At 39.5% G+C, this 27,516-nt stretch overlaps 1 protein-coding gene and 1 long non-coding RNA gene across 2 annotated transcripts; one reads left to right on the top strand and one right to left on the bottom strand.

Moving 5' to 3' along the window:
• The first annotated feature begins 4,312 nt into the window (after positions 1 to 4,312).
• LOC138974512 (uncharacterized abhydrolase domain-containing protein DDB_G0269086-like) lies at positions 4,313 to 8,732 on the top strand. Its single transcript, XM_070347228.1, has 4 exons — positions 4,313 to 4,830; positions 5,330 to 5,438; positions 5,900 to 6,175; positions 8,700 to 8,732. The coding sequence occupies exons 1-4, from the start codon at positions 4,313 to 4,315 to the stop codon at positions 8,730 to 8,732; spliced, it is 936 nt and encodes a 311-aa protein (XP_070203329.1).
• Positions 8,733 to 16,242: 7,510 nt separating this feature from the next.
• LOC138972774 (uncharacterized) lies at positions 16,243 to 20,298 on the bottom strand. Its single transcript, XR_011457746.1, has 4 exons — positions 18,564 to 20,298; positions 17,650 to 17,754; positions 16,889 to 17,029; positions 16,243 to 16,354 (listed from the first exon to the last, which is right to left on the bottom strand). It is a non-coding gene; the product is annotated as an uncharacterized lncRNA (long non-coding RNA).
• Positions 20,299 to 27,516: the final 7,218 nt, after the last annotated feature.

The following is a 27,516-nucleotide window of genomic DNA, read 5'->3' as shown; positions in this document are numbered from 1 at the left end:
GTGTGTGTGTGTGTGTGTGTGTGTGTGTGTGTGTGTGTGTTATTGTCGTTGTTGTTCCCATAATAATGTTAAATAATACCATTTTCAGCGGGACAATACATAACAAGTTAATTAATCCAACGCTCGATAGACAAAAGGCGAGCATTTCCAAATTACCAATTACAGTACTAGTTTTCAGCACAGCATCATACAGCGCATATATAAATAACTTTACATTAACAGCACTATACTACTAGTTATCTATACTCTTATACACAGTTCAGTTTTACTAGAAATTTCGAAGTCGAGCTTGGTTCTGAAATAAGACCTTTGTGTTAGTTTTTGGATTTCCGTACTTAAACTGGCTTATGCACATTTTCGATATCAATATAAGGTCATTAATTATGAAGGTTTTCTCTCTGGGGATATCACGTGTGAAATACCCACAAAGAGCCTCTTCGCAGCTTAACTTTATATTTTTGTCTGTACATTTAAATATGTACCCTTGACATTCCTGCCATATGGGTTGCACTGCTCTACACTGCCAAAAAAAGTGCTCGATGAAGTCGGTTTCGTTACAATACTGACAAAATTTTGTTTGACGAATTCCCATCTTATGTAGCACAATATTGGTGGGATATATATATTGTGTAAAATTGCCCAATGCAATAGACGAAGACGGGTTTCTGTCGAGCATTTGTTAGCTAATTTTCGGTGTTTATCTTCTAATGTAATATTTAATTTGTTCGACCAAAATCCAGCTGAGCGTGGCTCCTTTATCTCATAATTTAACATCTTTGGGCGAATTTGGCGTGGAAATAATTGTATAAATGGCATATAATCAGAACGGGCCTGACCCGTATCACGCAATAATAGAGCTTTAATGGCAGTCTGTATTGCATTATATTCAAATAGGCGAGACTGTTTATATCCAGTTCGTTCACATATTTCCTCAAAAGAGCACATGTCGTTATCGTTAAAAACATCTTTAACAACACATATTTTAGCCTTTATCCAGTCATTCATGTATAGCGTTTGCTTCCTGTACCTTATATTTGTATTATTCCATAAGGTTTAATTGCGTACACTTATCTGCTGTTCATTACTGCTTATTTCTTTGATCTTGTGTTTATTGTTTAGCCAGGTGATAAAAGCTTGTTTCCAGAATTATTGCTTTATGGCACCTAGTCCTTTAAAATTTTCTGCACTCTCATTTGAGCGCAGACAGCATAAGCGTTCGCCCAGATTTAAAAAGTATGCTATTGGAATCTGTTGCCACTTTGCGTTACTTCCGTCCAGCAGCCTCATAATCCATGACATTAGAAATGATGTTTGTACATCTTTGACATTAATCATTTTCAGACCTCCAAGATTTGTCTCTTGGCACATTACTTTTCTATTAACTTTTTCACAAGCTCTTTTGTTTGAATATTTTGTCTTCCAGATAAATCGGAATAGAGATGAATTTAGCTTATTGAGGAAGTTTTCTGTGGCACATAGAGATTGCAGTACGTAGGTAAACTGTGACAACATTAATGTTTTGACTATACAAATTTTCCCCATTATACTTAGGTTTCTTTTCGACCATGTTGCTATTATTGAATTTACTTCATGTAGTTTAGGTTCCCAGTTTTCTTCTATGTTGGAGGCTGGGACAGAGTTGTTGAAATCAATTCCTAAGATTTTGATTTGTTTTTTGCAAATAATATTACATGGTCGGTGTCACAAAGATGTGAGTAGCATATTTGTGAGGTGAATCCACGTCGTGTTTTTAACCTCCCTAAATGTTGTACAGGCGAGGGTAGCTGACCGGACTGGCGTTATTCACGTGTTTCGGGTGTTGCACGTAAAACTGGCTTAGCTTGATGTGAGTTGTGTTTGAGACATGTAGCTGGTCTGAGGTAAATAACGTCACAGCGTGTGAGATTTCCAACCGGGAAGGTTGTTCAGCGTGTGTCAGACTTGTTCTGGGAACAAGTACTCTTTCAAGAGACGGGTCTCTTAAGGTAAATGATTTACTATGTTGTATATTATTGACGTTGGAATACATAGCTGGAGCGTAAAGGTTAGTGTGTATAAAGTGCACCCAATCTTAGTGTGAAGCGTTGAGAGAATTCTTGAGGTAATTGTTTCACGGTTTTTCATGGGGAATTTCTTGAACATAATTGCTAGGCATTTATGTTATGTTTAAGACGGTCATGCTTTGTATGGGGAGTGTTATTCATTGATTAAGTGTTAGTTTGGATATTGAATCTGTACGGAATGTGAACGTGGAATGAACGAGAATGTATGAGTGGTACATGAACGTTTGGAAGAAGAGATGGTTTTAGGGAATGTTGTATTAAGACTTGGTTAAATTCTTTAGGAGTTTCCATGAGGGATTTCCATGGCGTATAAGGGAGGGTCCTTACACGAGAGAAGCGCTAGACGACGGTGGAAGCAAGGGACCACCTCTGCGCAGATGAATAGACGAGTGGAGTCTTCATCAAGACCGGTCGTAGCTGACGACGGTTGTTTCCGCTACGGGCGGAAGGGTTTCTCGGGGAGAAACCTGGAAGGTGTGTGGGGGCATCTTCCATGAGATGTGTGTTGGCATCTTCAGTGAAAGGTGCGTGTTGGCATCTTCAGTGAGAGGTGTGTGTGGCATCTTCAGCGAAAGGTGTGTGTTAGCATCTCTGTGTGTTGGCATCTGAATTCATTATTCTACGAGGAATCAGCGAGACAAGCAAGTGAACTGGCGACATGCAGTGAGCCGTGAGACGAACTCGTGAGTGTCTGTTGGTACCTTCTTGTGTGCGTTAAACTCTATATTTGAGAAAGTATTGTTATAATAGGTATTTACATGCCTTGGGTGAAAGTTGGAGGATTGTGCGAACTGTGTGTCGAAAAGTTGTTTCGTATTGATGTAGGTAAAGTGAAGAAGTATAATGTTGTTTTTTGGTTGAGGAAATAATGAGCCTGCATCCTCCCAAATTCTGTTTTTGAAGTGTTTGGTGTGAAAGGGTAGAGACAGTGCAAAAGGGCAGAACACGCATAATAAATTCACATGCAAACCACGTCGTGACAGTGGTGACCCCGACTTAGCCCTAAATAGGTTTTTGTTTCTAAGGATAGAGTTTTGTTGTAGTTAAAAAGCAGTTGCTTCCCTTTCAGAATTGAGAAATAGTGGTTGAGAAAGAAGTGCCTTAGTGTAGCTAATTATACATACTTTGATACTTTGCGTATTGTAGTGTTTGTGTATGTGTATGTTATTGGACACCCCCTCTCCAGCTCTAGGGGTCTACGTAGTTGTATAGTTCGTACGTAGAGAGGGCCTTAGTTTCTGTTTGCTTCCTTTTCTGTGTAATTATTATCTATCTTTCTATCTAAATTCTAGCTCCCTTTCCTATAGTTTTTTTTAAAAACTATTTTTCTTAGATTCTATCTTGGATTGATTGTTGTGTGTGATTGTTGTCGTTGAGGTGCAGGCTTATTTTAAATAAAATAGTATAGGGTGTGCCATTTTTTTTTTATGTGTATAAATTCTGAAATTTTGTATTTTTTGATTGGTCTCTGATAATTTTTTTTTAGTTGTGTACTCTGGCTTGAAAAGTGTTTTGTTTATTATTGTTATTGTTGTTCTTATTTGTAGTCGGATTAGTAATAGGGTGATTATCTCCCTTATACTACTGTTTGATATTTAGTTGTTGGTTTGGAGAAAGTTTTTTGTTTATTTTTTTTTGTGTAAATTTAATTTTTTTTTGTGGTTAGTAGTAATTTGTAAATATTTGTACTTAGACAAAATTTTGGGTACATTTTTTTTGTTGGGGTTGTGAACATTTAAATTTGTTTGGTTTGCTCTGGCGATTGATTTTCCTTGAAGGATCTGACGCTGGTTAGTGGTGTGTGGAATTCAATTTTTCATGTGAAGTGTGTTATTTGGGTTTGAGAAACTTTGACATTTCTAGTTAATTGTTTGTTATTTTGTTGTTGTTGTTGATGTTCTAAAGTGTTAGTTAAGTTTAACATTGATTGACAAGTGTTTGAAGCTGCTATTGATTGTTTATTCTGATATTTTCCAGATTAAATTTTGTGTTGTGACTCTTAAGTTTATTGTTTAATTTTGAGACTGGTTGTGTAAATAGTTAAGTAGTAAACAATTTAAGGATTGTTTTTAAAAAGGCACAAGATTTCTGTTAGTTTAGTATTTTATGATACTCTTTTGTGTGTGTTTAGTATTGCGAGAAACTGGTGTATGATACAACTTTTTGATACTTAAAACAATTTTGTGAACTTGTGTTACTTGATCCATTGTATTACTTTGAGATTACTTTGATATTTTGACATTGTAAAGATGGCAGAGACTAGTGATACTGGTGGTAACACATATGCTGATTATTTGGCATTGGGAGAGAAGCATGGGTTAAACGCAGAAGCTTTGTTTAAGTTTGCCCAGGATCAGGTGGATAGAGAAGAGAGAATTCAGGAAAGGGAAGCAAAGAAAGCAGCAGCTGAGGCTGAGGCGAAGAAAGCTGAGGTTGAGACAAAGAAGATAGAAGCTCAAGCTCAGGCCGAAGCAAAGAAACAGGAAACGGAAGTAAAAAGATTAGAAGTAGAGGCTGAGACAAGAAGGTTAGAAATGGAATTAGATGCAAAGAGGCTAGAAGCAGATACTGAGGCAAGGAAAATGGATTTGGAGTTTAAGAAAGCAGAAGCACAGCAAAGTACAGGTGGAAATGCAGGTGGGAAATCAGGTTACAGCAGGCCCCAGTACCCAAAACTCCCCATGTTCAAGGAAGATAAAGATGACATTGACAGTTTTTTGTTCAGATTTGAAACGCATGCAAAGGCGAACAAATGGAGTGATTCAGAGTGGGCGACCTACTTATCAGCTTATCTAGAAGGTGGAGCTTTGTCGTTGTTTCATTCATTGTTTTCAACGGGTACTTTGTCGTATGAAGACTTGAAGAAAGAGTTGTTGAAGAAGTTTCAGTGCACTCGAGATGGATTTCGTAAGAAATTTCGCAATACGAAGCCAGAGGCGGATGAAAGTTTTGGCACATACGTAACAAAGATGAAGCATTTGTTCAACCGTTGGTTGAATTTGTCTGATATAGAAACCTCATATGAAGCATTGTTTGATTTTGTGTTGTGTGAGCAGATTCTTAACAGTGTATGCACTGATTTGTGGGTCTTTTTGAAAGAACGTGATTGTAACAATTCAAAAGACATGATTGCTAGCGCAGAAATGTACAAATCAGCCCATCCAAATAAATGTTTGGCCAGAAAGAGTCAAGTAAATCCTTTGGGGACTGGAAACGTAGCTTTCAAACAGAATCGTGGATCAGGACAGTTGTACAATCGTGGTCAGGGTGATAGTGGCAGAAGACAAGATGGTATGGGCAGAAACACCAGGTTTCAAGGCAGAGGTGAGGATCGTAAGCGGGGTAGAAGAGGATGGCAGCAAGGAGGTACTAGAGGTACAGGTGCTAAACAGCGGAATCAGGACACATGTTACAGATGTGGGGAATTGGGCCATTACGTTAGAAGTTGTGCAAAGGTTGCAAATTCAGCAAAGTCGGTAGCTGATTGTCAGGACGCTGGAGTGGTGGTAAGCTCGGCAGCATTCGGGTCGTTGCCATTAGCGGAAGGTCTCGTTAATGGGAAGCAAGTGTCAGTACTGAGAGACACAGGAGCTAATGTAGCTGGGGTAAGGAAGTCGTTGGTCTTACCAAGCCAGTACATAAAGGGAGAGGTCCAAAAAGTGAAGGGTTTCAGTGGACGGAGTGATTTGTATCCATTGGCGGAAGTGGTTGTCGATACCCCATATTTTCAGGGAAAGTTGAAATGTTGTGTGCTCACAGACCCAGTCGCTGACCTAGTGATAGGTAATCTTCGGGGTGTGGTACCCAGAGTAGATTTATTCCTTGGGAATACGCAGGGTGTTGGATTTTGTGCTGATGTAAGTCACAAGAAAATCACTGAAGAGGTGGTACTTGAGAAGGTCGTGTGTGGTACGAGTAGGGCAAAAGCCAAAAAGAAACTGGAGGATTTCCCGGTGCCATTGAAAAATGTGGTTACTCCTGATTTGTCGGTTAACGAGGAGGATCTGAAAAGTTTGCTGAGAGAAGATGAGACATTGGAAGAGGTGTTGAGTGTGTCACGAGAGGATGAGAAGTATGCAGTTTGTGCAGAGAAAGTTGTTGATGTTGAGGAAGTAAGTAGTGGATATCGCGAAAGCATTTCACTGAGGTCTGACTGGGGCAGTCATGATGTTTTCCCAAGTAAATGTGAAGAGGCAAAGGTTGCAGTGTTACCTCCGACTGAGGAGAAGAAAACGTTGCCGTTACCTACATTGCTTAAGGGGAAGGAAGAGACAAGCGGAGATATTGTTGTTGATCCTGGTTTGACAGATAGTCATAAGGATGATATGGAACAGGTGTTTGGGAAGATGGTAGACATTTTCAAAACATGTGATGCGGTGGTGTCTTTAACGGCAAGAATTAGCATTCGAGGTTCATCCAATAGCATGAGACAGGAATACGTTGACAGACATGTTGTCCAGGTCATTCGTAGATCAGAGCATACCACAGGTTTATGGGATGTGTGGAAAAAGAAGGTTGTTTTGATCAAAAGAAAACTCAAGAATTTTCTTTTTTCCCCGGGAAGGGGGATGTCACAAAGATGTGAGTAGCATATTTGTGAGGTGAAACCACGTCGTGTTTTTAACCTCCCTAAATGTTGTACAGGCGAGGGTAGCTGACCGGACTGGCGTTATTCACGTGTTTCGGGTGTTGCACGTAAAACTGGCTTAGCTTGATGTGAGTTGTGTTTGAGACATGTAGCTGGTCTGAGGTAAATAACGTCACAGCGTGTGAGATTTCCAACCGGGAAGGTTGTTCAGCGTGTGTCAGACTTGTTCTGGGAACAAGTACTCTTTCAAGAGACGGGTCTCTTAAGGTAAATGATTTACTATGTTGTATATTATTGACGTTGGAATACATAGCTGGAGCGTAAAGGTTAGTGTGTATAAAGTGCACCCAATCTTAGTGTGAAGCGTTGAGAGAATTCTTGAGGTAATTGTTTCACGGTTTTTCATGGGGAATTTCTTGAACATAATTGCTAGGCATTTATGTTATGTTTAAGACGGTCATGCTTTGTATGGGGAGTGTTATTCATTGATTAAGTGTTAGTTTGGATATTGAATCTGTACGGAATGTGAACGTGGAATGAACGAGAATGTATGAGTGGTACATGAACGTTTGGAAGAAGAGATGGTTTTAGGGAATGTTGTATTAAGACTTGGTTAAATTCTTTAGGAGTTTCCATGAGGGATTTCCATGGCGTATAAGGGAGGGTCCTTACACGAGAGAAGCGCTAGACGACGGTGGAAGCAAGGGACCACCTCTGCGCAGATGAATAGACGAGTGGAGTCTTCATCAAGACCGGTCGTAGCTGACGACGGTTGTTTCCGCTACGGGCGGAAGGGTTTCTCGGGGAGAAACCTGGAAGGTGTGTGGGGGCATCTTCCATGAGATGTGTGGTGGCATCTTCAGTGAAAGGTGCGTGTTGGCATCTTCAGTGAGAGGTGTGTGTGGCATCTTCAGCGAAAGGTGTGTGTTAGCATCTCTGTGTGTTGGCATCTGAATTCATTATTCTACGAGGAATCAGCGAGACAAGCAAGTGAACTGGCGACATGCAGTGAGCCGTGAGACGAACTCGTGAGTGTCTGTTGGTACCTTCTTGTGTGCGTTAAACTCTATATTTGAGAAAGTATTGTTATAATAGGTATTTACATGCCTTGAGTGAAAGTTGGAGGATTGTGCGAACTGTGTGTCGAAAAGTTGTTTCGTATTGATGTAGGTAAAGTGAAGAAGTATAATGTTGTTTTTTGGTTGAGGAAATAATGAGCCTGCATCCTCCCAAGTTCTGTTTTTGAAGTGTTTGGTGTGAAAGGGTAGAGACAGTGCAAAAGGGCAGAACACGCATAATAAATTCACATGCAAACCACTTCGTGACAGTCGGTCAGCAGATAATGTATTTATACCAAGCCACATTGCTTCTGTCTTTTGATCATTCATTGCTAACCCTGAACATTTTGAAAACTGAGCTATAAAATGTAATACGTTTCTTAGGTCTTTCTCATCTTGTATGAAGAAACTAATGTCGTCAGCATACATAAGTAGTTTAAGAGTTTCACCATGTCTATCAGAATTCCTTGGCAGTTTAATCCCTTTAACATCTTGATCTGCACGGATTTTGATTGCTAACACTTCAAGGGCCAGAACAAAGGCTAATGTCGAAAATGGACATCCTTGTCTTATTCCAGCATCACATGGGAATGGACTCGAGATCCATCCCATGTAATTAATACTACTCTCTGTATTTTTTTATTAAAGTATCGACCCACCTAATAAAATATTTACCAAATCCGAACTTTTGGAACGCCCAGAGCATATATTCTTTAGACATCGTGTTAAAAGCAGCTCTGTAGTCTAGCGCCATTAAAATACCTGGTTGATTACTGTTATTCATATAGTCAATGACGTCATCGATCATTCTAATAACAGTGCTGGAATTTTTTTTTTTTTTAAACCCAACTTGATCTGCACTTATTAAGTAATTGATGACTTGATTTAATCTGTTTGCAAGGCATTTCGCTAATAGTTTATAGTCGGTGTTTGTTACAGATATAGGACGCCAGTTATTTAGGTGCTCTCGTTTCAACCTTTGTGTATCAGTGTGATTGCTGCTCGCTTCTGGGATACAGATAGTTCCCCTTTTTCAAGAGGATAATAACATTTTGTTTATATTACTCCAAAATAACTTTATGAAATTGGTTGTTATTCCATCCAATCGTGGAGCAGAATTACTTCGCATTCCCTTAAGTGCAATAAGGAGTTCTTTTTCTGTAGTTTCTTGATCAATACTGCCCTTTTGCTCCTCTGATAATTTTGGAATGGATTGTTAATTTCACTGCCTTTGCCACGAGCGGTGGACAGACGATGCTACGAGTGTACGGTCTTGCGGAAAAAAATGAAATGCGTTCAGTTTCATTCTGTGAGTTCGACAGCTTGACTAAATGTTGTATTTTCGCCTTACGCGACTTGTTCTATTTACATTCATTTTAACTGGGTTTTTGTACCAATTCAGATTCACATTTGAAATCCTGCAATCCCATCCCTTCAAACGCACACACACACACACACACACACACACACACACACATACACGCACAAGCACGCCCGCTCGCACACACGCTCGCACACACGCATGCACGCACGCACACACGCACACACACACGCACACACACACACACACACACATACAACACACACACACACACACACACACACACACACACACACACACACACACACACGTACACACCAGGTCAAATTTCACAAATGTATTCGTCAGCCAGGCGAGTAATTTCAAGAAGTTCATTCGCCCGCTATATATTTCACAAGCCCGGTACATACGACACACTACAATTATGAATGTCAAATAAACTTATCAACACAAATATGTGACCCTCCACCACGAAATGAGTCGCATGTCACCTCGCGCGGTTCTGCGCTAGGCTTAATGAAAGTCCGGGGAGTGTCTGGTAACAGTGTGAGGGTCACCTTAGTCACAGGCTTATAACTCCAACAGTTTTCGCTCTTTTCTAAAACGGTTTTCACCACTGGATAGAGCATAAAAAACTCTTTAGAAAAATGTAAAAATATGAAAATCATGCAAAGGTGACATGCGACTCATTCCGTGGTGGAGGGTCACATATTGCAACACATTTTGCACATTAATTCACGTGTCGTGTCACCCAAAACGTTCTTTGCCATTTAAGCCCGTTCACTTGGCACACCGTACGGATTAACTATTCATTTAAAAGGGATTACGAGACAGCCGCTCAAATAAGGTACCCCCTAAATCGACGTGAAAAAAGAAGGAACCAATTAAATATTGAGGAAAATTCATAACAATTTTGCACTCACTTCTTGACAACGTGTACATTCACGGAGAACTTCAAATCAATTGTCTACGCAGAACATGTTATGTTTAGCTGGTTTGCGTGTTTTGTGTGCACTTGAAAAAACAGCTGACATGCAATTTGTTTCTTCAGTTGCAGCTGTTCTGATGTTGTTGTCGATTTAAACGCAGGAACCTTCCGTTAGTGAATTTTATTTTCGTCAAAGTGTGTGTGTTTGTGTGTGTGTGTGTGTGTGTGTGTGTGTGTGTGTGTGTGTGTGTGTGTGTGTGTGTGTGTGTGTGTGTGTGTGTGTGTGCGTGGGTATGTGTGTGTGTGTGTTTGCTTATTTGTTATTGTGTTTGCTCCTAGTTCGACGGCAATCCATTTCTTTTGTTGTTGTCGGTCACTGCTTTAAATTATGTGGTTCTTGAAATGTTAAGTGCGTGGCAAGCTCTTTTGCAACGTTATTCCAGTGATATACAGGCTCCCTTTTTCAGCTTTGTCACGGTTTCAGTGACACGAGAGAGAAAGGGACTCTTTGTGGGGTGCCTTTCCCAAATTGTAATGCTATGCGCATGTGCTGGATGCCGCATTGGGGAATTGGATAGTTTTTTTGCTGACTCGACCACGAAATGCACGAGGAAATTGCCGGCGTGTAACCGTGCGGGTACGTGGGGTGATTTTTGCTAACTGGGGGAACAGGTAAAATCACGGGATTTAAGCACGCTATATGTGTGTATGATAGGCGACTGTTGATTGTTCAGGCAGATCACATGTTCTATGATAGGCGACTGTTGATTGGTCAGGGAGATCACATGTTCTTTTCGGCACATGCGCTGTACAGGCGACAGGTTGTCTGGTTTTTTCGTCGACTAAGATTCACGCCGGGGGAAGTGTTACGACCGAAAAAAATCGCCGTGTGTTACGATAGCATTCTGCAGTCCCATAGTCAACAAGGTTTTAAGCGCTAAAGGTGTGTAACTTTCAAACTAATAATAATTGCGGCGTAATTATCGAAGCCAGCAAAGTTTATTTGCTCTCAGCGGATTCATGATTTCATAAGGATTAACATGTTATCGGTTTAATTTTTGAGGCTTCTGTTTTAGATTTGTGACAGCGTCGTATTTGTTCATATTGTTCAATTTGGGGATTTATTTTTAAATGGTGGAGATCACAAGAGGCTTGAAGCAACAAAGGTCATTTGATCAGGTAATGTGATGTATCATAACTAAAATGCATCAATAGCAGTGTCCCAATATGCAAGTGTGTTTGTGTCATCGGCTGAGGAAAAGAGCATGTGTATTTGTTTGGTACGCTTCGCCGTGCTAGCAGTTACGACCGCCCCGCTTTTCTGTTACGACTGCCCACTGTTACTGGTACGGCAGCCGGCACTAATTTTATTCGTTTAATAATGTTATTGCCAAAGTTTATGACAGTTTGCAAACAAATATGAACGGGTTTCACTGCACATCGGTTGTGTACCGTCGTGTTATCAGGAATTTTGATTCCCTGCACTCTTATTTAATATCTCATTCGTCACAGTTTATATCTAGAGTTGTTCTACTTCCAGTTAAGCGTGCACATAGTTTCAACTGGCATGCACATGACAAGTTCAAATGTCAATTGTCAAAAACAGTCTCTGAAAATCGAATTTGGTAGGCCAGTTTGTCGCAATTTGGTAGGCCAGTTTGTCGCAATTTGGTAGGCCAGTTTGTCGCAATTTGGTAGGCCAGTTTGTCGCAATTTGGTAGGCCAGTTTGTCGCAATTTGGTAGGCCAGTTTGTCGCAATTTGGTAGGCCAGTTTGTCGCAATTTGGTAGGCCAGTTTGTCGCAATTTGGTAGGCCAGTTTGTCGCAATTTGGTAGGCCAGTTTGTCGCAATTTGGTAGGCCAGTTTGTCGCAATTTGGTAGGCCAGTTTGTCGCAATTTGGTAGGCCAGTTTGTCGCAATTTGGTAGGCCAGTTTGTCGCAATTTGGTAGGCCAGTTTGTCGCAATTTCCTACAGATACATGCATTCCCTGAAATGCACATCGCTGGGCAAGAATTAATACAAAGGTTGGCTAAGGCAAATTGAAATAAAAGCGGTTTGTATTCGTTTCATTTCTCGTCTTTTCACTTTTGTCACCAACATAAGTAGCTTAAGGTATAACTGACCTTACACTAAGCAGTGTTGTGTGAGTTTTTGACCGATTAATTTCAAGAAATTAACCAAGAAAGAAAACAATCCAAAGGAAATTAGTTAGGATCAAGACTGTTGGTAGGTGTGCAAAGGGATCGAAGGATGCTCTTATACGATTCTCCAAGATTGTTTACACGGGAAGTTGAATTTAAGTAAACACCACGCTGACACATAGCGAACGTGGTGGCTAAATGTAAACATTCATTATAATAGGCAATTGCTCCAGTATGAAAAGCGAGTCACCTAAAGCCTGTTCGTAATATACGCTATGTGCATTGTCAACATCTACTGTGTGCAACTGATTGCAGTAAATTTCGCTGCACATGTTTTCCTTTCAGCAGTAAGAAAGTGTGTCTTCCGCGGAAGGCGCTGATTGGCTGGCTTGCAATGGCCCATTCAAATGACACGTTTTAACCTGATGACAATATCGCAAGTCTGACGTAATGTTTTTGAAACTGGGTTCTAGTCTGGATTTCTGGCACCGTTTCGTGCTTTGTGGAGCTTTTTGTGCAACTTCCTGTCGGATTATGTAAAATGTTGCACTCCAAAGAGAATGTCGTTATGGGACTATGTGAAAGCAATTGCGGTTGACTTTCCTTTCAGTGAGTCCACTAAATGCTGCGCGCAGCGCCTAGAATCGTATTAAGAAGCAAACACTGCACACAGCCCAGCTGCGGCGCAAATGTGCTGCGTCTTACTGGGTATATTTCGAACCGCGTTTAACGATAGGTTTTATCTATTCTCTTTGATAGGAGGAGCTTTTCGAGTGAAGTCAATGCCAGCATATATCCGTCTGTTCACGTTCAGGTGGTGGTTCTGCTGCCTTCTTCAGCTGTTTGTCCGAGAAAGCAACCGTTGTGTACACCAGGCCGTCTTCATTCACAGATTGAGAGCTGACTTCGTCGCCAAGCATTTTCTACAAGAAAGAAATCCACTCTAAATATTTCGTTTTTATACTGAATTATTCATCCTTTTCTTATTAGCACTGCCGTTTTACCAAACAAAATGAAATTGAGAATGGTCTAGATCTAGCCATCAAGATCCGTTTTCTCTCCTCTATATTTTTAAACCATTTTGCGTCTTTTCGTTTGGGGACTGTGACTCATGATTGAAATGTACATACAGTATGTCTCAAAGATATGGCGTTGAAGAGAATGCGGGAGCTGAAAACCAATGTGATGCGTGTGAGGAAAGCAGAGCTGCAACCTGACAATGGCTGTGGCCAAACTGTATGCATGATGCGACTAATTTGTTATCGTGTGATTCGGGAACTATTGACAATGGCAATTTCAGTTTGCAGTTAACACGAAGCAAAGCAAAATCCCTGGTGAACTGAAGAACTGAAAGCTAAATGAAAGGAGTGAGTGCACAGAAGGGAATCATTTCGGCCTGGTTGCAATTGCATGAACGTATAGATACAGTATCTGTAGAATTGACAGGCTTCCAATTGCAAATGTCCGGTGATGATCATGGATTGACGGCCAATCCCAATCAAAACCCTCCGTAATGTTAATGAACATCATCTCAAAGTTTAAACTGAAGCCTAACGATGTGTAAATGTCCTCTAGTAACCTGAGTTGAACATTGAAATAGCTCCTTCCCGTTTTAAGGACGTTGCCTGCTGTTTATTTAAACAATAATATACACAATCATTGCTGTTTATTTAAACAATAATATACACAATCATTGCTGTTTATTTAACCAATAATATACACAATCATTGCTGTTTATTTAACCAATAATATACACAATCATTGCTGTTTATTTAACCAATAATATACACAATCATTGCTGTTTATTTAACCAATAATATACACAATCGTTGCTGTTTATTTAACCAATAATATACACAATCATTGCTGTTTATTTAACCAATAATATACACAATCATTGCTGTTTATTTAACCAATAATATACACAATCATTGCTGTTTATTTAACCAATAATAAACGAAACCATTGCTGTTATGGATACCCACTATTACGTGTCCTATAGGTAAGCCCATAGGCGTTAGGTTATCGTGACATTTTTTTTACAAATCATAATTACATGTAAAAGAAGACACACAGAGTGTCACGTTGTTTTAACTAGTCAAAATTGTAATTGTGGTAAAATACATCACCATACTAGCTACCCCCAAATCATTACTCATTAAACCATATTCTTGTTATTAGTTCAACGACTGCTGTACTTTTCACAAGCAAAAACGTGTGTTTTGAAACACATGCAAATTATATTGAAAAATGCATGGTCAAAAGCTCAAGTTATTTTATCTCCGAAATACTCATTCTGTATTTGTGACCCTCCACCACGGAATGAGTCGCATGTCACCTTTGCATGATTTTCATATTTTTTACATTTTCCTAAAGAGTGTTTTATGCTCTATCCAGTGGTCAAAACCATTTTAGAAAAGAGCAAAAACTGTTTGAGTTATAAGCCGGTGACTATAGGTGACCCTCACACTGTTACCAGACACTCCCCGGATTTATATTAAGCCTAGCGCAGAACCGCGCGAGGTGACATGCGACTCATTTCGTGGTGGAGGGTCACATTTGTTTTGCTTATTTCTGTAGTGTTTTTTGTGTGGTCTTTTGAGTGAGCTTGTTTGCTTTGGTTTCTTTTCTGTCTGTCTGTCTGTCTGAGTGAATTTCTGTCTAACTAGCTGTCTATCTGTCTGTCTGTCTGTCTGTCTATCTGTCTGTCTGTCTGTCTGTCTGTATGTCTGTCCGTCTGCATCTTGTTATTTTTCTTGAAGGCTTGTCAAAAGCATTTTTGATACATTATTTACGCTTTCATGCAAACAGGCTGTGGACGAAGACATAATTATAAAACTAATTAATGCTTGTTGCCAAAGGGTAAGATGTTGTAAATGTTTAAATGTTCTTATATGTGTAAACTTCAAAGGTCAGCAAAAAGGAAAATGCGAGTGTGTGTGTGTGTGTGTGTGTGTGTGTGTGTGGGGGGGGGGGTATGTGCGTGTGTGTATGTGTTTGTGTGTGCGTGTGTGTGTGTGCGTGTGTGTGCGTGTGTGTGTGTGTGTGTGTGTGTGTGTGTGTGTGTTACAATTGGCAACCGTCATTACACATTAAGCTCTATATTTCTTTCTTTTGTTCTTTTTACAAAAGACTTAAACGCTTATGCACGTGATCTGTATGTGTGTACATTGCATGTATGCTGTGTGTTCAGCGCGAGGACGTGTAATTAGCATTTAAGACATAAACATAAACAGACAGACAGACAAACAGACAGTCAGAGAGAGAGAGAGAAAGCGAGGGAGAGAGAGAGAGAGAGAGAGAGAGAGAGAGAGAGAGAGAGAGAGAGAGAGAGAGAGAGAGAGAGAGAGAGAGAGAGAGAGAGAGAGAGAGAGAGATTGAGAGAACGAAAGAGAGAGAGAAAATGAGAAAAAGATAGAGGGAGGTGGGAGGTTGTGTATGAGAGTGACAGATAGACTGGGATAGAGCGAGAGAGAGAGAGAGAGAGAGAGAGAGAGAGAGAGAGAGAGACAGAGAGAGAGAGAGAGAGAGAGATATTCAGGATAGTTTCATTCACGTGAAATAACATCCCTTTGCAAGACAGATATCGGAAAACAGAACATTTCAGACAAAATTATATATTGTACACAATCATGAACATTCTTGTGCTGACTGTAAGATAACGAGTTGCTTGTACATAAGTAAAGAGGAGGCATCTCTGAGCATTCCACTGTAATTGCAAATAATTATGACAGCCGTTCGTCGACTTCAATTAGACGATTTCATACACACTTTCTTCACAGTCTATGTATATGTTTTCTGCTCCTGATGATGATAATGATGATGATGATGATGATGATGATGATGATGATGATGATGATGATGATGATGATGATGATGATGATGATGATGATGATAATGACGATAATGACGATGATGATGAGTATTCAAATACACAGAGTAGGCCATACGAAATGCAACCTCTTTCTCTCAAATGTCTGTTTCTCTGGTTTCACGGTTAAGGATCACTCAGTAATTGCAATGCTAATCGTTCGTCCTCTTGGATCAGACGATTTCATACAGACTTTCTTCACAGTCTGTGTAGATGTGTTCTTCTCCCGGCAGAACGATGTATGATGGTGATCGTGAACTAGGACCAATGTAATCATCAGACGCAGCACCACGTGGTTTGTTGGGAGTCTGAGGCAGGAGGTATCCATCGAGCCCAGTGTCCATTGAGATACTTGACGGGGTCATACTTTTGTGCGGGCCACCTTGGAGTAAGAGATAATTAGTGCATTACGAATCTTTAAAATGTTGCTTGGACCCAACTGTTAAGAAGTGCATCATGTTTCTGTGATTGAAATATTTTCAGTTTCCAGTCTGCCTGTCTGCCTGTCTGCATAACTGTCGGTCTGTCTGCCTGCTGGTCTATATGTCTGCCTGCCAGTCTATCTGTCTGCGTGCCTGTTTGTCTGTCTGTCTGTATGTTTGTCTGTCTGTCTGTCTGTCTGTCTGTCTGTCTGTCTGTCTGTCTATCCGTCTGTCTGTCTGTCTGTCTGTCTGTCTGTCTGTCTGTCTGTCTTTCTCTCTCTCTCTCTCTCTCTCTCTCTCTCTCTCTCTCTCTCTCTCTCTCTCTCTCTCTCTCTCTCTCTCTCTCTCTCTCTCTCTCTCTCTCTCTCTCTCTCTCTCTCTCTCTCTCTCTCTCTCTCTCTCTCTCTGTGTCACGCACAATCTCTCTCTTCCCCATCGTTATATTGTGTGATTTACTATTTTCGCACGCAAAGCAATTACAAAAACCTCCTTACCAGTTTTTTTGGAAGCCAAACGTTGCAGTCCGTCAACCGACTGTCGGTCTTTGCGTGCCATTTCTGAGCCTTCCCTGAAAGCCACGGCAGTGACTGGCATGCGTCTTTCTTTTCTCTTGGTTGGCACTGGCACGGCTGGTTCTGGATTCAAGGTAATGACAAGCAGGAGAATGAAAACTCGGTAGCAAAACGGGTGCATCTTGAATACATAACACTCGGATGACCCAATATTACAAGTTCTAAGACACCTTTCATATATCTAATACTGTTATGTGAGCATCCCGTGGCATGTTTTCCAGAGTAATACGCACTTCTTCGGCTATGATTGGACGAGTAATAGAATAAGTGTTATCATTCATAGAACATTTGGCTTATTATTTTCAATTCTAAAAAGTACCTTATCATTTCGACTAGTGAAAGTCAGGTGAAAAAAAACAACCTGATTGCAATATGTTTTGTTCTAATAAGAAAAGTCTGATTTTAAAGTGCATATTGTTCAATGCAGCATAGTTAGGACTTTATCCACATACGATATACGTTTGACGAATAACAAATTCAAAGAAACGACGTTAGAAGACAGAAGAAAACTATCATGATATAGCTATTCCCATTAGATTATTTAATTCGTATCATATTTGTTGTCAGGTTGAAGCTGAACCGTTTTGACTTTAAGTACACAAGAGGTACTGCCGACTCGGCCGTGATGGGATCTTACGGCATGGTGTAATAGTTGTATTCCTTCTTCTGGAGCTCGTGTTTACCGTTAATGTTGATTCTGCGGCGGCGACGACGAGCGACGATCCCTGCAATGGTAATGAGGGCGACGACAATGATGACAAGCGTCGTCACACCACCTGTCAACAACTCTGCAAAACAAAAGTACAGCCAATTTAATTTTACACTTTTAACGTCCACGGCATTCGAGGGAAACAAATCATAACAAATGTTTTTTTGTTATTTTTAGCTTCTATGTTGCTTTGTTTTTGTTTGTTTGTTTGTTTGTTTGTTTGTTTGTTTGTTCGTAAGCTATTTTATGTGTGCTCAATGTTCCCCTGTTACTTGTTTGTGTGACTTTGTTTGTTTGTTTGTTTGTTTGTTTGCTTAACGCCCAGCCGACCACGAAGGGCCATATCAGGGCGGTGCTGCTTTGACATTTAACGTGCGCCACGCACAAGACAGAAGTCGCAGCACAGGCTTCATGTCTCACCCAGTCACATTATTCTGACACCGGACCAACCAGTCCTAGCACTAACCCCATAATGCTAGACGCCAGGCGGAGCAGCCACTAGATTTCCAATTTTAAAGTCTTAGGTATGACCCGGCCGGGGTTCGAACCCACGACCTTCCGATCACGGGGCGGACGCCTTACCACTATGCCAACCGTGCCGGTCTTTGTGTGACTGTAATGACTCTGATCACCTATGAACTTACTATAAGGCAACATGATAAACAGTATAACGATACCAAACGGCCATTCAGTTAATGGTACAGTGTACATTCTGGAACAAAGTTTACTGTCACTGCACTTATGTTGGATACTACACAATTTTCAGTGTCAGAACCTGATCTAATCAACATTAGCTCATACAGGCACAACACACATGTTCCCACAGAGGCAGAGGTATAGATAGCTGCAAAGAAAAGTCCCAACTGTCCAATGAATGATAATATGTACCATGCTGTCTACTGGAGTCATCTGTTGTGTCCTGTACTGCTGTCGTCACGCGGTTGTCAGACGCCAAACCTTAGACAGACAGGAGATTACAAAGGGCACAAATATGATAATGGATACGTCTCGTTTGAATGTAAACATTGGATACAAAACGAAGTTTGATTGTTTGATTGTCACATTCCTTTTACAACACTGCAAAATATGTCAGCTTCAATGACAGAGCATGTGCCAAAAAGGATTACGAAAGGCTTGCAACTTACAATAATTATATATAGCTATTCTGATGTCCAGACACGTGGGGGAATTCGGGGGCTGTGATTGGATGGTCTCTTCCGATCATCAAAGCATAATGCTACGGAAGTCGGCCATTTTTGCTAATATCCAAAAAGCATATTGGCAATAACAAAGACGCATGGTTCCGGTTTACCCATCTGTACCACACGATGTTTTAATCGACAACAGCATACACTGACAACTTGAAATTCTTCTCGGGAAGGTTTTTCAGCTTTACAAATGTCGATAGCATACCCTTTTCTGCTAACTTCCCGATGAAACAGGACTAAACCAATTATTGTCTGTCCCTAAACACCACAACATGCCCACAGTCGAAAGATGTAGTACAAACAGGGGAGTAAAACGGAACAGCCGTTTTTGTGTGCCTGTGTGAGCTCAGTTGCCGACAGACACAAACTTTCGCATTCGGCTTTTCTTATCTCGTAACTCCACACTAAATACCCCACTTTCCCTCTGAAGTATTGATGTACAACCCATGGCACAAACATTCATGTAGTCGTTTATAACTGAGGTTGAAAAAATCGCTTCATGACGAGACAAGTATAAATGCCATTCACCCGAACTGAAAACTTCGCTGCCGTCTGTTCGCGTTGTACGGATTAGCTGTTCTCTTCTCCTCCCCTTGTTGCATCCTAGTTCTTCAGTTGTTTCTAGTTTTCCGTTGATGTTGTGTTTTGGTCTTCTTCATATTATTAAGTAGTCTTGTTCAAAATTAAAACAAACTCAAACTTCTTTTTGTTGTATACGAATGAACTTATAAAAAGCTGTTTAACAGCTAAGTTGTCAAATCGAGGTTTTTTTTCCAAAGTCAGTGTGGCGCCTGCGCAGAACTAATGCGCATAAGAAACGGCGTCTGCTATTAAAACCTGAGATCAACGCATCGACGCAAAAACTGTCATTTTGTCAGTTTGGAACAACAAATCAAGGTCAGAACAGCTATATAATCGCTATTGTGTTTTCAGCGTAGCAATGGGGTCCGATATTTAGACTTGAACAAGTATAATGCGACTCGTCTTCGACTCGTCGGCATTATACTTGTCTCGTCTAAATATCGGACCCTATTGCTACGCTGAAAACACAATAGTTGTTAATGTAGGTTAACGGACTTTCCAAAATATTAAGAAAGGGTGTGACATTAGGCTTAATTTCCTCGTACAATTTAAATTCGTTGACATTCATCAAATGTGGATGTTGCATTTCCACTGGACAATTGGTAATGAGCACATGTATCACAACATTCAAAATACTATTAATTAATGTTTGCTTTGTTCTAGACTTAAAAATTGGAGGACTGACTGTTCAACGTATTCATCGGTTGCATGCTTGCCTGGTTCTCCTGCTTGTAATTGTGTTATCATGGCTGTTGTTTAAGGTATGTATCCTACTCAAAACGAGGTACCAAGTGACCTTTGGATTGTGTATCCCTTTGTCCTTAAAGAAACAACACCAAACCAAATGAGATAAGGTTATACTTACAGAGAGGACTCACGTAGACCTCCTCACGAATTTCCGCGTCGTTCTGTAGTGTACCAGTAACTTCCCACTCATAAACGGTTGAGTCCAAATAGCGTTGTGTGACCTTGAAGCGACGAGGGTCAGCCTCGCACGCACAGCCGCCGCTAGTCTGGTGGGGGTCGCACACTCCACGTACGTAAGTAATAACGCAAAACAGACTGTTGGGAACTGAGGGCAGTCTAACTTTGACGGTATGTATCCCGTACGTTGAGTCCAGGCAATCATCACTCAAGGAAAAATTAACAATGACGCTACACTCGTCCTTGAAGGTCTCGATACTCGTTCCCGTCTTGTTAATGCTGCCTGCAAAGGAAAGCATTAATTGAAAATGCAGTGCTGCGTTTCACCCACCCCCTACCCTACCCCTGTGATCACTTCGCTATTTCTTCTTTCTGTTATCTTTGTTTTATGTTTGTTTGTTATTGTTGTTTAAACACAATTGTTGTTCTTCTTCTTCTTATCCTTTCTGTAGTGATTTCCTTATACTATTATGTCAGTGTTTCGTACCCTCATTGTTTGTGTGTGTTTGTTTCTGGGTGTGTTCTCCCTTTCTCCCTTCTTTCTTTCTTTCTTTCTTTCTTTCTTTCTTTCTTTCTTTCTTTCTTTCTCTTGTGACTTTCTGTTTTTCTTCCCCCCCCCCCACCCCATTGTACTTGTTTTCCTTCTGTCCTTTTCTTTTCTTTTCTTTCTTCTTAATGTGTTTCCTTTCATTCAGTTTAGTTTCAAGTCGTCAAAATTTGCGGCTTGTTTGACATTCTTAGCTTAAAATGTAACAAATACGGTCTAAGCTTTTATATAAAAAAAAGCAAATTTTGCTTGATAACAGGTTTGGCTGTGGACAGAAACGAGTCCGTTTTAGGCGGCAAATTAAGAGTGAACGCTGCCAAAAGTGGAAAAAGAGAAAAAGCCTAGGTTTGTGTTTCTGCAACGGTTTTGACATGTGCAAGTTATCGGGAGAAGGTGAATACAGCGAATGAAATTGTTTTGAGCGCTATAGCGCCGTTAGTTTGTCAGAACAGGAAGATGTCCATATCAGGAGCCGGTCAATATTAGGAGCCCTTCCCATTTGTATTTGTTTTCATATTTCCGTTTGCAACCCCTCCACAGCAGTAAATAACGGCACGAGTATGCACACTTCGGTAATTCGGTAATTATTTGTTCATCTGAAAGCACAAAGAGATACGTACATCCAAAAATAGCATACACACTTATCTTTGTATCAAATACTGAAAGGCATAAATTCTGCAAATAGTGCATTGAACGATTTTGCTCTCAAACGAAAATCAGATCGAACCTGTAATTTGTAGTTGACATCTTGAGTGTTGGAGCAAATGTTTCACGCTGTCAGCGTGCGCTTTGCAGTATTGCTGATCCAGCCACAGCTCACTGTGCTAATAAAGACAATGGGCTGAACGGGAGACAATAACGTAAAAAAGATAGTGTATGGCCCTATAAAATGCAACTGGCTGTTTGGCTGTATCCAGATATCGCAATCATGCCACGACTTGATGAAGGAGAGAGACAGCAAGAGATTGGGATGCTCAAAGCCGGCCAAAGCATTGAACGTGAAGAACACTGAACGTTTTCCGAAATCATTGCGCTTGGACTCAGTCACTTTTTTTGAAAAATTGTCATTTCATGATGTTCTATTCAAAATCAATTAAGCGAAGGTTTATAAACACTAAAATGGCCAATAAATAAAATATTCAAACATTGAAAACATTCACCACTGAGTTGATTTTTTGTGATTTTTTAAAGTTCCGTTTGCGGAATTTATGCCTCTCGGTATACATATCACATGCTATAGAATGATAGAGATGCGTTTTTATATGAACACAATACTTACAAGAACCCTTGGACCGAAGAATCAGTGATGACAGCAACAGAACACACACCATTACAGGGTTAAAAAACTGCATATCTCTTTTGCTTCAAACACGTTGTTGACAATAATGTTTCGACAGTTACTGCACACTTAAGATACTGTTAAACATTACATTGCGAACGCCAAGAAGAAGAAGAAGTTAAACATTACATTTTCTTTAGACGATCCGGAACACACCCGAACATAAAAATACAGTCGCACCTGTCTATAAAGAAAACCAAGTATCGTTCCAAATTGATCGTTATAGAGAGGCTGTAAATATGTTTAGGTGCATTCTGAAGAAAAAAAAGTAAAATTAATACAAACTCACACTAGATTCTTGAACGGACAGATGAGCAGGTGGTCGTTAACAAGAGGTGGTCGCAATGGAAGGAGTGGCTGTATTTTTCGGGGACAACTGCTTTAAATGATGAAGATCAGCTAGCCAAGTGGACTACATCATCAGGGAAGATACTCTATCATACGATTATAATCACACAACATAAACACTTCCGACAAAAGGAAATGTAAACAATTGAGATGTTACGACATGTCAATACAGTGATCAATGCTGTTTAACGCCTAAGCTTGCCCCCCCCCCCCCCCCCCCCCCAAAAAAAAAGCACCATTGTGTGCAACAACAAATAAATGCACATACATGCCTGTGTTTATTCAAACTTCTGTAGAAGGAAAACAATTGGTCAACACACCTTAATGAGTGTAGATTCCTGTTAAAAGTTCACGTGAAAATATCAGGTGATTGCTGTCGGCTTTGTTGTCGTTGAAGTATTGGTTGTAGACGTTGTATTCGCACCAGCAGCAGCAGTAGTATAAGTAGTCGTATATAGTGGTAGTAGCAGTGTTTACAATAGTAGTAGTAGGAGGAGGACGAGGACGAGGAGTAGACGAAATAGTAGTAGAAAGAGTAGTTGTAGTAGGAGACGAAGCAGTCATTGTCATATTAAATATAGTACCTAGTAACAGTTCACGAAGAACAGGTCACAGAACCCAAACGATGTAGAACAACGCTTTAGTAATTGGCAAACAAACAAAGTACTCGTCTGTCTGTTCGTGTACAATGTGTATCCACGGTGCTCTGTTTTCTCTGAGTCATCTACCCTGGGTGAAAATGATATATCATTATTTCTGGTTAAGAGGCGAATGTACAGTAGCTGTCACATCTTTCTCCTTCAAAATCGGTTCTATATTTTTCTTGGACAATCACGAACAATGTCTGGTCTGTTTGGAACTGGTTGTCACCCACCGTGGGTCCTCTGAGGCATACACCAGATGTGCTTCATAACGTTCAGATAACGTAGATATCAGCCTGCTCACTGACCTATGCCGAAGCGGTATGTCTTCTTACAGGCCAACACGATTTGGCATGATCGTTCTTTACACCCCCGGTATAGGGGTGTGTATAGGATTCGGTCGATGTGTTTGTTTGTGTGTTTGTGTTCGCATATAGATCTCAAGAATGAACGGACCGATCGTCACCTTTAAGCATGACAGTTCACCCACTCTCACAATATTCAGATCATTGTCCAATAGAGTTGAATATTGTTGCATCTCCCTTTCATAAAAAAAACAAAGAAATATTGTTCACCCGATAATTCAAGTTTTAAAACATCATATGAGAATAGTGTTAAAAAAATGAATATAAGTGGGATAATCTATCAGAAGAAAAATTCAAAAAGGCAATTACAATGCCATGGATACAAGACCAACTTCTTCAAATTGAAAATCAAGTGAACAGCTACTTTCAAGATAATACAACGGCTTCTGTGGATAAGGTAAATGAGATAGTGAATGAATTTACAGATATAATGAGCTCAGTTGCCAATATCAGCCTGAGTAAGAAAAATAAACAAAATAAACGTAAGAAAAAGGAAAACAAGAAATGGTTTGACATGGACTGTTACAGACAAAAAAAAAGAAATTAAATCAATATTAAATGCATTAAATAGACAACCATATAACCAATATATTCGAGAAAAATATTTTGCCAAACGTAAAATATATAACAGGTGTATAAAAGAAAAGAAACGCAAATACAAAAATATTTTGGTAAATAAATTAAATGACGATCTCAATAAGGACCCATCTACAGCATGGAGAACCTTAAAGGAATTACAAACGATGGGTGAGCGAATTACACATAAACATCATATAAGTACTTCAAAGTGGATTTCTCATCTTGAAAATATTATTGGGAAGGACATTGAAGTAAAAGAGGAACAAAGAAAAAAAATAAAAGATGAATTAGATAACATAGGACAATGTTATCATGTTGGTTCATCAGTTATGGATAGAATAATTTCAGATAAAGAAGTTAAAGAAGCGTGTTTGCATCAAAAGAACAAAAAGTCCCCGGGAAAAGATGGAATAACTAATGAGATGATAAAAACGAGTCTGCCAAAGACAATGATAATTATCAAAAATATATTCAATATGATATTTTCAACAGGCATATATCCAGATAATTGGAAGAATGGTATAAATATTCCATTGTATAAAAACGGTAATCCATTAGATGTTAATAACTATCGTGGAATAACACTAACAAGTACATTAGGAAAAATATTTAGTACAATCATAAACACAAGAATTAACTTGTATCTAGATAACGAAAATATATTAATCAAAGAACAAGCTGGCTTCAGAAAAAAATACAGAACAACGGATCAAATATTTATTATTAAAAAAATTATTGATCAAGCTTTGAATGTTAAAAATGGTAGACTCTATGGATGTTTTGTTGATTTTCAAAAGGCATTTGATAATGTTTGGCACGATGCATTAATACAAAATTATTCCGAACCGGAATTAAAGGAAAATGCTATAACATAATCAAAGATATGTATACAAATGCTTCAATTTGTGCAAAATCGGAGGATAGATACAGTAGAGAAGTTATGATTAAAAAAGGAGTGCATCAGGGCAGCACATTAAGCCCAACTTTGTTTAATATATTCATCAACGATATTACTCAAAATTTGCTGGATAATGATTCTCCAAAAATTGAGGCTTTTTCGACGTATCGAATCCCATGTTTATTATATGCAGATGATTTAGTTGTTTTTTTCAGTTTCAAAGAAAGGACTACAAAGGAAACTTGATCATCTTAATGAATACTGCAATAAATGGGGAATGAAAATAAATAAAACTAAAACGAAAGTAGTGTTTTTTTCTAAAGTGAACCCTAAGGTGCACATTTCCTTTCGTTTTGGAGAGGATATTATAGAAACGGCTGAAGAGTATAAATATTTGGGAGTAATTTTACACAAGCGTGGACATTTTATTAGAGCTCAAGATCATTTGAGTAAACAAGCAAACAAAGCGCTTCATACACTTCGTCGAACATTTAGAAGGACTGATATTAATTTCGATATTATATCACAACTTTATGATAGTTTGATTATGCCAATATCAACATACGCAGCAGAAATTTGGTTCCCACATAGGTTGAAGGGAAAGAAAGAACTAGATCTCAACGATTTATTTAAGGAATGTCTGTCTAATAAATTCAGTCATGAAATGTTACATTCGAAGTTTTGTAGACAGTTTCTTGGTGTACATAAAAAGGCTATGGTATTGCCAGTGTTAGGCGAATTAGGAAGATATCCAATTACCTTAAAGATAATTTGTCAGGTCATTTCTTACTGGATACACATATTAGAACGCCCAAAAACATCTCACTTAAGTATGTTATATGACCACATGTATAATTTTGCACATGATAACAACCCATGGATATCGTTTGTGAAACAAATACTACACACTTTAGGATTAGATCACGTTTGGAAAAATCAATTTACCTTTAGTGGAAAAAGATCGAAACATGTTCTATTGCAGAAGTTAGAAGGAAAATATATGCAATTTTGGACAGAAAAAGTAAACAGTTCTTCCAAATTAGAATTTTACAGGATTGTAACAAAGGAATATGAAACTGCTTCATACTTAACCAATGATATTGATTTTAAATACAAACAGGCATTGTGTAAACTTAGAATAAGTGCACATGACTTGAAGATTGAAAAAGGCCGATATGATAATACGCCAAAAGAAAACAGATTATGTCAACGTTGTGGAGTAATAGAAAATGAATTACATATGCTAGATACATGTATTTGTAGTGGAGGAGTGGAAGGGTAGTAGTAGAATACACGAAGCCCAAGTCCAAGCGTCTTGTTTCAACTTTTTATTCAAGAAAACAATGCAAGGAAACGTAGAGGCCGAAGGCGAAACCCGTAGACAGCAAAGCAAGTGTAGTGTCGTGTTCAGCTGCTAGGAGCGAATGCATGCTTATGCCGGTGTCCGGCTTATACTTATAGCCCCGGCGCGGACTGCACAGAAAGCACCGTCCGCCGAGAATAAAAATCGCCTGAATACGGCCAGAAACACGGAATCTGTGTTTCTTACACATGCTTTACCCTACGTTATTTAAACAAATACATAACCAACCATAACAAACAATACATCAAATTAAAGCTACGACCTTTAGCTTTCCATTGCAATAGATCACATTTCGTAAAGACTTATATTTATTTAGTAGGATGCAAAAACAATGGTCCTAGTGAAGGCACTGAACCAACTTCAGTGCGGAAAATTACAAAACTCTCTAAACTGGAATAATGGACAAACTCATAAATCATACAGATAAAAAGAAGAACCCTAGACAAACATCATGATATGCGTTACTTAGGGGAAAATTATACATTGACTTAGTACGAAGCGGTAAAGTCCGAAAGTAAATGGAATCGGCTAAATTCCTGCGCGAGTACCTGTCTGCATAAATTAGCAATCTTTGCAGAGGAACCAAGCATCACTCATTACAACCAAATCATTATAAACAAACTAAAATCATAAGCAACATAGGTACGGGATATGTAATAGTGATACAAAAATGACAAAACAATGATTGAAAAGACAAAGGTGACTTTTGTGAGAATCAATTTCTCCCGACGATACATGAAAACCGGTCAAGGTCAGAGTGACGCTTTGGTCAGTTCGAAGCATTATCGTAAATAACACAATAATATGCAGCCATCCAGCCTAATCAGTGACTTCTATGCAAACCTAAATATAATTAGGACCGTATCAAAGATAAAAGGGACTTTGAAAGATAGAAGTTAGGTAGATATATAAAGAAAGGTATTGTATTAGAATTTGCGCCGGCAAGGTGCGCGCGCATCATCGTATCGTCTGCTATGGGATGGGTTATCCCGTTTGTACTGTACACAAGGCTGTTTCGCTATGCGATGATTAGAGTGTTTAGGGTAG

The sequence above is a fragment of the Littorina saxatilis genome, linkage group LG8 (assembly GCF_037325665.1).
Source record: "Littorina saxatilis isolate snail1 linkage group LG8, US_GU_Lsax_2.0, whole genome shotgun sequence".
NCBI lineage: Eukaryota > Metazoa > Mollusca > Gastropoda > Littorinimorpha > Littorinidae > Littorina > Littorina saxatilis.
This window is presented reverse-complemented; position numbering and strand designations above follow the sequence as displayed.

Coding starts and splice junctions, on each gene's coding strand:
- LOC138974512 (XM_070347228.1), top strand. CDS start 4,313: ATGGCAGAGACTAGTGATACTGGTGGTAACACATATGCTGATTATTTG. Junction 4,831..5,329: donor AACAAATGGAGTGATTCAGA/GTGGGCGACCTA, acceptor AATCGTGGTCAG/GGTGATAGTGGCAGAAGACA. Junction 5,439..5,899: donor GCAGCAAGGAGGTACTAGAG/GTACAGGTGCTA, acceptor GGGAATACGCAG/GGTGTTGGATTTTGTGCTGA.